Source organism: Balaenoptera acutorostrata, chromosome 16 (assembly GCF_949987535.1).
Source record: "Balaenoptera acutorostrata chromosome 16, mBalAcu1.1, whole genome shotgun sequence".
Classification (NCBI taxonomy): Eukaryota; Metazoa; Chordata; class Mammalia; order Artiodactyla; family Balaenopteridae; genus Balaenoptera; species Balaenoptera acutorostrata.
Window position 1 is genome coordinate 64437604 of NC_080079.1, and position 11765 is coordinate 64449368.

An 11765-nucleotide genomic window follows, 5' to 3' on the forward strand; every position below is an offset into this window, starting at 1 on the left:
TGCCACGTGTGAAATTGGATTTTCATGGTCTTAACCAATATTTTACCCTTGTAGTAAAGGTTGAAGGGATAGGAGATGGTCTTCATGTGGGAGGATATCTTCATTCATTTTTCCTTTAATGAAAGATAAGAGGTATCTTCCTCAAAACTGAAAATTGTAATGCCGAGGCGTATTTGCAGAGGCCTGAACTAAATTCAGTGGATTGTTGCTTCTAATGTGAGGGCGGGGAAGGTGTGGATAATGTATTCCTGGGGTGAGAGAGTATCGTTCTTTAGTTGGATTTCCCATTGTTAGTCTTCAGTATTCACCTGTTGGGAAAGCATACTTTTTCACTGCTAGGTACCAAATGCAGAGGCTCAGTGAAGTATAAAGCTGGGAAGAGCATGCCTTTCATTTATTAGCAAGCATAGCTGGTTTGGAAAGGGGTTAAAGCCTTAAGTGAACAAATCTAGCTAACAGTGAATGAACTAGGTAGTTAACTTGCATACTTTTAATTTTCTTTGGCTAAAGGTAACCCATACTTCTCTATCCAGAGATACGAGAGGTATGATTGCTTTAGTGTTAGTTTTCTGGGGTTTTTTTTTTTTTTATATTGTCCCTAATCACTTTTTAGCAAGCTAGAAAACTGTGGATTCTACACAGGGCAGCTCTTTGTGAAGGTGGTTTATTTTGGCCACTGGAGAAAGAGTCGGGATTGAATAATCAAGTGGCAGCAGTCTATTTCTTGCCCCACAGAAATAATATAGATGAAAGAAGCTGCTGTGAGGAACTTGGCTCCTGACAGTATCAGAGCTTTGTACTGGAACTCCCATGAATTGAGACTTTTCATTCTGTTTTATCAGAGTGCATATATGTCCTATTTCAGGAAAAGTAAAACAGTCATTTACAAAAGAAAGTCAATCTGTATCCTAAGTGTTTTAATAAAAAGTTAAAACAAATTTGCTATCTTGCTCCCTTTTTTTGGCATTGGTTTGTTCTGAGTATGAACATAGCATGGCATTTGTTGGGGGGGGTGGGCAAAAGTTCTTCCATACTACGGGAAGAAATATTTACAATGGGGGTGAGAGACAGACTTTGCTACGGGGGGCCGTGGGGTGTGGGTGGAAAGGCCAGGCCAATTTACACATCCTGCTGGAAGTAATAAATTTAGTACCGTTTGAGAGCCTTGGAACATGCACTGGTCCCAGGATTGGTGGTCATTTCTGCAACAGGAAGGACATGGCAAACTTTTGAATAAAATCTGTTAACATGCTAGCAAGGACTGGGTCCAGTTTAGCTGTGTTTCATCATTTGATACAAAATTGGAGAGAATCCATTGAATGCTACATTTGGCAAAATAGAAGGAATGAAACCTGTGCTTGTGCATTTACTAGGCTTGTAGGAAGGTTTGCTTTTAAAAAACCCAAATGAAGTTCTAAAACTAAAGTACTGGAATAAAATAGAATGGGAAGCAAAATGCAACAGGTTCTTTTTGACTGAGTATTAAATTACTGGAGGCATCGAGATTGAAACAAATACAGTGGAATGATGCCATGGGTTTTACGCTTATATGGGTTCGTTTGTGTCATTTGAGTCAGAGCGGAACATGAAAATTAAAGGCTGAGTCAATGAGCCCAGCACTAGGGGGTCTCACCTTGGCTGTTGACTGTGACTTGGGACTCCACTGCGATGTGCCGTAAACAGAAAAACACGCAAACAGTTCATGCTGGAGGCTTGGGCGTCATTAAGGGAGAATCACTGGACTCCAGAGAGAAGCAATTGCTAGGAAGTTGGATAGTTAATAGGTTTTACTGCGATCAAGCCATCTTCTGTGTCACAGAACCAAAAGAAGACAGTACCTGCTATAGGAAGACTGCTGATTTCGGTCCTGCCTCGTACTCTAAGGGATCATCATTTCCCTTTCTCAAACAGGTTTGTGTCACTGGGAGCATTGAGCATTACGCTGTGTTGTGCTTGGGATACACCAAGCAGTGTTAGTTTATTCAAAAATTTGAGGCAGAAAGATTATGTAATTTAAGTAGTAATTGAATATTTTCATTAATGCTGACATAAATATGTATTAAAATAATCTTATTAAAATTACTTTAGTTGACATTGTGATAAACAGACCTTCATAAAATGTCTAGCTTGTGGTGACTGCTTCAGGGATATCCTGCAGCCCCCCAAAACATACTTGTTCGTGTTCCTCTGTCCTCAGGGTGACTTCATCGGAAAAGTAAGGATGTTTTATGTCAGGGTAGAGCAGGGATGGCAAACGACAGCTCGTGGTCCAGATCTGGCCTGCTGTCTGTTTCTGTATGGCCTGTGAGAAAAATTTTAAAAAAGAATGCAATTTTGTGACATGCCACAATTATATAAAATTCAAATTTCAGGGCCCATAAGTAAAATTTTATTTGAACACAGCCACCCCATTTCTTTAGCTTTTGCATGCTACAACAGCAGAGCTGAGTATTTAAGACAAAGAAGGTATGGCCCACAAAACCTCAGCTATTTATTTACACTCTGGCCCTTTACAGAAAAAGTGACCCCTGATCTAGATAAATCCTGGGTGATGGTTATAAATCATTATATGAAATGTGCATACTGCAAACTATAGGGTTGTGTAATTTAAAACTTTGACTTCAGCTACTGTTTATCATAGTTTTAAAAGGCAATTTTTGGAGCAAATCCAGTTTCCATGAGATATGTAGGGTGTGGCTTTGGCATCAGAAGACCAGAGGTGTAATCTTACGAGCTCCATTATCCCCCCTAGTGGATTACTGTACGGTTTACTTACAAAGTTTCAAAATACTGAACAGCTTCTTTTTTTTTTAATTAATTAATTAATTATTGGCTGTGTTGGGTCTTTGTTGCTGCACGCGGGCTTTCTTTAGTTGCTGCGAGCGGGGGCTACCCTTCGTTGCGGTGTGCGGGCTTCTCATTGCGGTGGCTTCTCTTGTTGCAGAGCACGGGCTCTAGGCGAGCGGGCTCAGTAGTTGTGGCATGTGGGCTCAGTAGTTGTGGCTCGCAGGCTCCAGAGCGCAGGCTCAGTAGTTGTGGCGCACAGGCATAGTTGCTCCGCGGCATGTGGGATCTTTCCGGAGCAGGGCTCGAACCCGTGTCCCCTGCATTGGCTGGCAGATTCTTAACCTCTGCGACACCAGGGAAGTCCCCTGAACGGCTTCTTTGCCTGTCTTATCTCAGGGATCAGAGGTCGGATGTCTCCTACACCTGGGCAGATACTGACAGGTCCTGTCAAGGCCTGGGCAAGTCTAGCCACCTCAGGGCGCATTTCTGTTCCCTTTCCTGCAGCTCAGCGAACAGAGACGAGACTAGGCTCCGAGGGACCAGCACGCCCCTATCTCCCAGTAAAGCCACATTACTATCACTCTCCCGGGGCTCGTCCTCCGGTCCCGCTTCGCCCTCAACGTCGCACAGATGACCTGAACCATCTAGGGCGCGGAAAGGCGGGGTCAGCCTCAGCAGCCAATCAGGGCTCGGCCCCTAGCCCAGCCAATCGGGCCGGGCCAGTTGGGGCTTAGCCAATCCGGCCGGAAGAGGAAGACCTGGGATAGTGCCTGCGCCTCTCGCTGCCAGCTTTGGGTGGCGCTACGTGGGGTCAGCTGGTGCCGGCCGCGGTCCTTGCTCGCTCGCTTGTTCCACGGGAAGCCCCTGGTGTGCCGTCCCCGAGGCCATGGGGCGGCAGTGGGGGCCAGTCATGAGGGCGGCCGAGCAGGCGGGCTGCGTGGTGAGCGCCACCCGGGCCGGGCAGCCCGAGGCGGGCTCGTGGAGCTGCAGCGGGGTGATCCTGAGCCGCCGCCTGGGCCTGGTGCTGTGCCACGGGGGCATCTTCACCCCCTTCCTGAGGGCCGGCAGCGGGGCGCTGACCGCGGCCGGCGCCGCCTTCCTGCCCGGCGACAGTTGCGGCGACGACCTGCGCCTGCACGTGCAGTGGGGCCCAACGGCCGCGAGTCCGGCAGGCCGCGCGGAGCGGGGCCGCCCGGGGCTGTGCACGCCCCAGTGCGCCGGCCTGGAGCCCGGCCCGCCCGCCCGGTTCCGCGGGCGGCTGCTGCAGCCCCCGCGCCCCGCCGAGCTGCTGCTGCTGTTGAGCTGCCCGGCCTTCCGGGGCCACTTCGCGCGCCTCTTCGGCGGCGAGACGGCCAAGCAGTGGAGCTTCGCGAGCGCCGCACCGGACGACGAGGTGTCGGAGGAGGAGGAGGAAGACCAGCTGAGAGCGCTGGGCTGGTTCGCTCTGCTGCGCGTGCGGCCGGACCCGGAGAAGGAGGCGGAGGCGGAGGAGCGCGGACCGGTATTGGCCGTGGCGCCTCTCGGGGCTGTGCCCAAGGGTGAGCCGCTGCTGGCCTGCGGCTCCCCGTTCGGGGCCTTTTGCCCCGACATCTTTCTCAACACGCTCAGCTGCGGCGTGCTCAGCAACTCGGCCGGCCCGCTGCTGCTCACCGACGCGCGCTGCCTGCCAGGCACCGAGGGCGGCGGCGTGTTCGAGGCGCGGCCCGCGGGGGCGCTGGTGGCGCTGGTGGCGGCGCCCCTCTGCTGGAAGGCCCGCGAGTGGGTGGGCCTCACGCTGCTCTGCGCCGCCGCCCCTCTCCTCTGCGCCGCCCGAGCGGCCCTCTGCCGCCTGCACCCCGGCGCCGCCTCCCTGGCCGCCTTCCTACCGCATGAGATGGGCGCCCCGTGGGGCCTGCCTCTCCGAGACCCCGGACCCCCCTGGGCAGCTGCGGCCGTGCTGGTGGAGTGCGGTTCCGTTTGGGGCTCCGGAGTGGCCGTGGCACCCCGCCTCGTGGTGACCTGCCGGCATGTGGCCCCTCGGGAGGCGGCCAAGGTCCTGGTGCGCTCCACCACCCCCAAGTAAGGCCCACAAGGTTGCCCCCACTCCACTCCCTCACCAGCTGTCGTATCTGGATCCCAGGTCTCGGGTCATAATCCTGAGGATTATGGAGGCCTTCTGGTTTCACGCTCGTGCTTGGTGGTGCAGTGTGGATAGAGACCTGGGACCCTCCCCTCATCCTTGGCACCCAGAACCCCACAGTAGGGGGTTCTGGACCTCCTGGCAAGGGGTGAATGGGGCTTGGGCAAGATGACAAGCAACTCTGGGGAACTGTGGGGTGGTCCAGCATCCCTGGCTAGGCATCTTTGAGCCCCCCCTCCCAGTCTGAATTCCTTCTGGGCAACTTCTCTGTCTCAGCCTTGCACCCACACACCAGAGGCCCTTGAACAGAGTCTTCCTAACCCTGCCCTCTTGCCCCTGAATGCCGTAGTGAAGCCCCAGGGGCCCAGGATGCTACCCTCCTGGGTTAGGAGAGAAGCCTGTTACTCTTACTTGATTTATCTCTTAGATCTTAATCAGCTTCCCTTCTGGATCAACATGAACAGATATGCGGTTCCACCTAATTAGAATATGGGAGTGGGGGCCAGGCAAATATAGTTTGAACAATCATTGAATGCTCTTGGCAGCCAGGTTGGGACTTCAGACAGTCATTTGTTCCCTCTCTGCAGGGAGAGCACTGTTGCCCTCCTTTACTTTCACTTGCTGTGACAGTGGAGACAGCAGCCTTGGCTTCCTGGTTTGGTTTTCTAATACATGTTCTGTTTCTTCTGTAGTCCCAGGTGCTTGACTTAGGCCAAAGCAAACACTATAGCACCTTGGTGTTAATGCCTGTTGTTCTGTACCTGGCTTAGCCTCTCAGCCCAGACCTTTCCAGATGCCTCTATTGAACTCCTGAGGTTAACCCAGCCCGGCTTTGCCATAGAGTCCCCTCTGGCAGCCACCTGGACAGCCATGACTTTATAGGGAAGACTGATGATGAGAATTTTCCTCTGTGTGTGGTCCCCAATTCCTCACCCCTCCACCTACCCCCGCGTACTCTTGGTCCTAGGGAACCCAACAGGTCTGCTGGAAGCTACCCCTGCAGAGTGTGTAGTAGGAAGCCCCTGTGTAATCTTGGGCAATTTGCTGAATCTGTCTAAGCTGCTTTCCCATGACATGTAAAGTCTTGGAACAGCCTGCCAAGTAGTAAGAGCTATAGAAGTGCTGGCATTTATGTAAACAGGGACCCAGAGGGATGAATTCGTATCATGTCTGCCCCCGCAACTGACAGGATTGTTGGTATCAAATGAGGCAGTAAAGGAAAATGCTGAGAATGCTTGCCCTGGCTCCTGCCACTAACTGTGTGACCTTGAGAAATTACTCAACCTCTCTGGGCCTCAAATGCACCATCCAAAATGGAGATAATACCAGTGCCTAGTTCATAGGGCAGCTGTGAGGACTAAATGAAATGATGTCCATAGAACATTAACGCCAGGCCTGGCCCACAGTGCCCCCTAGGTGTCAGGTGTTTGTGATGACGGTGAGACACAGGAAGCTTTACATAGAAGTACCCTGCAGTTGGTAGAGCATGTTTGGAAGTTCCACTGTGGATGTGCCCAGAGTTGCATGCTGGTATGTTTCAGGGCTGACACCAAATCTTTTGAGTCCCAAGTTCATGACTTTTACTGTCACTCTCATTATTTTGCTTCCTCCCAGTGCTGAACGTTCGGAAAGCTAGCCTGTCATTTTGTTTCCCTTGTTCCCAGGAGTGCCGTCATCTGGGGACATGTGGTATTTGCCACCCAGGAGACATCTCCCTATGATATAGCAGTGGTGAGCCTGGAGGAGGACCTAGATGGTGTCCCTGTACCTGTGCCCGCTGAGCGTTTCCATGAAGGTAAAGGACAGAGGGGTTCTCTGGTCTGGGGTGGACCTCAGGAAGGAAAGTCAGTGTTGGGCGCTCTAACCCTGCAGATCAGGGGCCAGTCCCCCAGGTCAGCTCCCTTCCCCACCCCTGCTGGAGTAATGAGTCAGGCTGGCACCTTGTTACATCCTGGTTACAGTGCTTTGGCTGGAGTTGCTCTTGGAGGCCTCCCTGCTCACGCCCAGCATGCCCAGGGTCCTGGGGGGCATGTGGAATTCCCAGCGAAGGGTAAGGCACGCCTTTTTCCTGAGGCCCCACAGCAGTGTAGTGTGTTGAGCCTTGGGGGCTCCTTATAACACTGCAGGCTGGTCTGAGAGATGTGTACTTCTGAGGCTCCAATGGCATGATTTGAGTAAAAGGCTTTGTGACGGCTGCCACAGAAGTACCAGAGGTCTCGCTTTGTGGATGTCGTATGCTATAACGTAATAACAAGGATGACAAGCTCTCTGCGTTGGCATCTTCTGCCACTTATTAGCCCCGTGTCCTTAGGCAACTTAATGAACTCTGCCTCAGTTTCCACATCTGTAAAATGGGGATAATGTTCCCTACTCCTGGGCCTTGTGAGGAGTGGGTGAGATATTGTCTGTAAAGCACTTGGTGAAGGAAGGTGGTGCCCGCTTTGTAGTCGTCATCACCATTTTATTTTTACCAAGAGACTTCTTAGTCTCAGGAGGTGGGTGTTAATTTCACAGACATTTATTGAACCCCTGGCTAGGTGCTGGGAATCCTGAAAAGTGACTACCCAGTCCAGCAGGGGAATGAGGGCTGGAGAACAGCCTGATGCTGAAGAGAAGTGGTTGAGCAGATACAGTGCTGGGAGCTCAGTGGAGGTCCCGGCCTATTCCTGTGGGGGGCCTGGGGAAAGTTCTCATGGAGGCAAGAGTATCTGAGCAGAAACTCAAAGGGCAGAGAGGGTTTGGAAATTTGGAGAGGACAGGGAGGGGGTTGGGGAGTGTGTGAGTCCTGCCAGACAGAGGAGGCTCCCCAGCTTAACCCTTCTTCCCTCCCTGACAGGCGAGGCTGTCAGTGTGGTGGGCTTCGGTGTCTTTGGCCAGGCCTGCGGGCCCTCGGTGACCTCAGGCATCCTGTCAGCTGTGGTGCAGGTGGATGACACACCAGTGATGCTTCAGACCACGTGTGCTGTGCATGGTGGCTCCAGTGGGGGACCTCTCTTCTCCACCTGCTCCGGGGACCTCCTGGGTAACCAGCTCCTTGGTCCTCTCCCAGCCTTCCCCTTGCCAGAGCCTCAGTCCCATCCTGGGAGTGCTTGGTTTCCAGCCCTGGGAGCCCCCCTCTGTCTGGAAAGATGGTGAGCCTTATGCCCAGAGGTAGTTAGCCAAGGTTTTCAGGCTCTTGTGCTTCTGAGGGTGGAGAGGGTCAGATGCTGAGCTTGTGGGGAAGAGATCTGGGTTCTGGTCGCTTCTCTGCCACTGAGCCACTGCACAACCTTGGGTAAGTCACTTAATGTCATTTGATCTGTGAGACTCAGGAGTTGGATTAGTCCAAGGGTCACAAACTCAAAAGCCTACAGAGGCTGGGCTGGTAAAGTGAATGAGTGAGTGAGTGAGTGAGTGAGTGAGTGAAGACAGCAGTGAGTGGAGGGCAAGGGGGAACTGGGGTGAACACCACTCAGCTCTAGCACATTGTTGCCTCATTACAAAGATATGTGGGCCTAATGCTGGCTGACTTTCCAATTTTTCACAAGGAGCTGTGAACCTTTTTTTTTTTTTTTTTTCAGAATTCCTAACCACACCCCTGTGAGAAACGAGTTTACCAGCTAGAGAACAGTGTTTGAGCATGTACAGTTCTTTTTATCTTTAGCCTTAAAGTGTCCAGTCAAAACGCTCTTTTCCAAAGTTTCTTAAATTAGCTCCTTCCCCTTCCCCTTCAGTATAGTTATGTGATTCATTTGAAATACAGTTAGGTACATTTGTCCTAGTCTGCATTCCATTTTTCTCCCATATACTGGTTGACCTTTTAAAAGATATATACAGATAAGTGGACACAGAAATAAACATAGATGTGTGTATGCATGACTTAGTGTGTGTATGTGTTATATATATGTGACTCCTAGCTCAGTCTGCTGAGAGGGGCTAGAAGCAGTGACATCCATTTGTAATGAACACAGCGAGAGTTCAGATCTTGGTTTCTAAGAGTCATTCTCTAGGGCTGCCTTGTGGTGCTGGAAAGGAGGGAGGGGTAACAACAACAGCAGCAGCAGCAGCAAAATGATGGGCACGTCAAATGTTGAAAGAATCAGGAGCTGATGTGAAGGAGCTCCCACTGGAACAACTTGAGCAGCAAAACAAATAGTAGTAGTTTTGGTTTTCAGAAGAATTCCCATTAATGAATGTAGAAGAAATGAGGGAAGTAGAAAATCACTTATTAGGACACCCCAGTAGGAACTGCTGCCGACAGGATCCATCGATGGATGCCAGAATCAGTAGGCAAAAGTTTAAGTAGAAACAAGATAACTGCATAATCCTAAAATATTTCGTACTTACCAAGGGGGTAATAGTAAGTCTACAGCGGAGAAACCTGGCAGATACCACCCAAGTAATGAAGGTTAACATCGCAAGCAGTGCTTATAGTCAGCACAGATTTCCTCATAGGATGCACTGAAAAGGACACATGGCTTCTATGGTTTTCTTCTCAATAATGTATAACCTCAATCTTATCATGAGAAAGCATCAGGTAAACCCAAATTGAGGGACATTCTACAGAATAACTGACCTGTACTCTTCAAAGTGTCAAGGCCATGAAAGATAAGGAGAGACCGTGGAAGTGACCCAGATGGGAGGAGACCTAGGAGACATGACGACTAAATGCCATGTGGGATCCTGGATCAGAAAAAGAGCATTAGTGCAAACACTGGTACATCCAAGTGAGTTCTGTACTTCAGTTAATAGCATTTCACCAAGGTTAATTTCTTGGTTTTGATGAAAGCTGTATGGTGACATAAGGAAAAGCTGGGTGAAGGGTATACAGGAACTCTGTACTATTTTGGCAAGACTTCTGTTAAGTCGAAAATTGTCTTCAAAAAATTCATACACACGCACTGAGCAGGCCAAACAGAAGCTCTGTGTGGGTCTGATTCATTTATTCAGTCACTCAGCTAGTGTTTGTTGAGGTCGTCCTCTGCCAGGCACTGTTCCGGGTACTGGGGAGACTGCATGGACAGAACACAGCAGTCCTGCCCTCATGGAGCTGAAAGATAACAGAAGTCGGAGAGAGGGATAACAAAACAAGTGAAACATGGGGTATTAGATGCTGATAGTGTTGGGGAGAAAGTAAAGCCAGGAGGGAGGACTGAGGCATGAGGAGCCCGTGTCCGTGAATGAAGCCTGGTGCCTGTCACTACGAGGGGGGCTTCAGGCAGGTCTGGGGCCTCCAGGGTGGAGGTGAGCCTCCCTCCCCTGTCCCCTGGCTCTCACCCTCTTTTCCTCTCTGGCTCCTGAACAGGCATCGTCGCCAGCAACACCCGGGACAATAACACGGGGGCCACCTACCCCCACCTGAACTTCAGCATTCCCATCACGGTGCTCCAGCCGGCCCTGCAGCGGTACAGCCAGGCCGGCGACCTGGGCGGCCTCCGCCAGCTGGACCGCGCCCCCGAGCCGGTGAGGGTGGTGTGGCGGCTGCAGCGACCCCTGGCAGAGGCCCCGCGGAGCAAGCTCTGAAGCTGTGGCGCCCCTCTGGAGAGAAGAGCGACCATCTGATGCCATGGGGAGTGCGGGGGCTGGTGGCCTGAGGACCCTGACACGGCACACCCCAGCCAGGCTACATCCCCATCACCACCCACCTTGCTCAGCTCTGGAGTCTGGACCAAGCTTCTCTTTAGCCCCCATGGATCTCTTACCTGGCAGCCGGTTTTGGGGTGCTTTCTCGAGCCGCCGCCTCTCTCTGCCCCCGACACTAGGCTCAGCTCTGTTCTTTTCCCTTCTGGGGAGCCCAGTCCAACCGTACAACAGACAGATCTGGTCCTGACAGACAGATGTTGGCTGGAAGGCAGGCCCGGCCATGGTTCCCTGTCTCCTGACGGTCACTGGCCGCCTGCAGCGGCGGCTTCCCTGGGGCCTTGGCTCCTCTCTGCTCTCGGTTAGAATGGGGCTGACAGAGCACTGGGGCTTCCTCAGAACACCTCAGCAGAGAGGCCCTGCTCTGAAGACCAGAGGCGGAAAGAAAAGAGCATCTTCCTGTTCTGCTGGACCAGCGGTGGCGTCCCCGGAAGCCAGGACTCCCGGCTATTCATATGTCAGGTGCCCTGACCTGCAGGGGCACGCTGACACAGTGCCTTAATCTTCTGGCCCGTAAAGTAGCTCTCAGGGGTCGGGGGTGGGGACGTGGGGGGAGGGGTAGAATGTGTCTGGTTGGGGTTTGGGAATAAACAGGACCTACGAGGGACAGGACCTACTTCTATATATCAGCTTCTTTTTTTTCCTTCTTTGTTTTGAGAGTTGAGTGGGGAATAGGAAAGCACCAGGCACAGAAATATACCTTTCCGTCCTGCTTTCTCAGGGGGGTTTGATCTCACGGGACACTCTTGCGCCAAACTAGTCCTGGTAGCTGGTCGTGGTGCCAGTTAGCACTGGGTGGGGCTTGCAGATCGCAGATGGTGGTGGCCTTGGCCTGGCAGCAACTGTTTACAGGCTGCCCGGATGGGCCCAGGCCTGTGCCAGGTCCTGGGATGGATGGGAGCTGGGGAGTTCAAGGGTGAATGAGGCCAAGGCAGGCCCTAGGAGCTAAGACCAACCCTGGGAGTCAGGAGCATGCACTGTGTGTCCAGGGCCCCGCCTGTGCAGGCCGTCAAGAAATGATTGTTAAATCACTGACAGGTTGAATGCCGTTTGGGAATGACTGGGGGAGAGGGGGCTAATCTAAGCAGAGAGAATTGCTGTGAGTACTTTGTTTCTAACATCTGTTTGCTGAGCGCCCACAGCTCTGGGCAACCACAGAACACCCCTGAGACAGTTGTTCTCCTCTGTGTGGATTAGGAATGGGGCCAGAGGGCAAAGTTAGCTTGAGAGAAATCCTGTA

At 52.1% G+C, this 11765-nt stretch overlaps 1 protein-coding gene across 4 annotated transcripts; it reads left to right on the forward strand.

The window, feature by feature from the left end:
- The first annotated feature begins 3517 nt into the window (after positions 1 to 3517).
- On the forward strand, positions 3518 to 11054 carry TYSND1 (trypsin like peroxisomal matrix peptidase 1). 4 transcript variants are annotated; one of them, XR_009005727.1, is made up of 5 exons: positions 3518 to 4845; positions 6571 to 6701; positions 7743 to 7928; positions 9477 to 9612; positions 10191 to 10328. XR_009005727.1 is itself a non-coding variant. In XM_057531497.1 (4 exons), the coding sequence occupies exons 1-4, from the start codon at positions 3674 to 3676 to the stop codon at positions 8487 to 8489; spliced, it is 1512 nt and encodes a 503-aa protein (XP_057387480.1). In that variant the 5' UTR covers positions 3518 to 3673; the 3' UTR covers positions 8490 to 9463. The 4 variants fall into 4 exon arrangements, 3 of the variants coding, with proteins under 3 accessions (XP_057387480.1, XP_057387478.1, XP_057387479.1); XM_057531497.1 differs by lacking the exons at positions 9477 to 9612; positions 10191 to 10328 and adding an exon at positions 8467 to 9463; XM_057531495.1 differs by lacking the exon at positions 9477 to 9612 and having other exon boundaries at positions 3519 to 4845; positions 10191 to 11054.
- Positions 11055 to 11765: the final 711 nt, after the last annotated feature.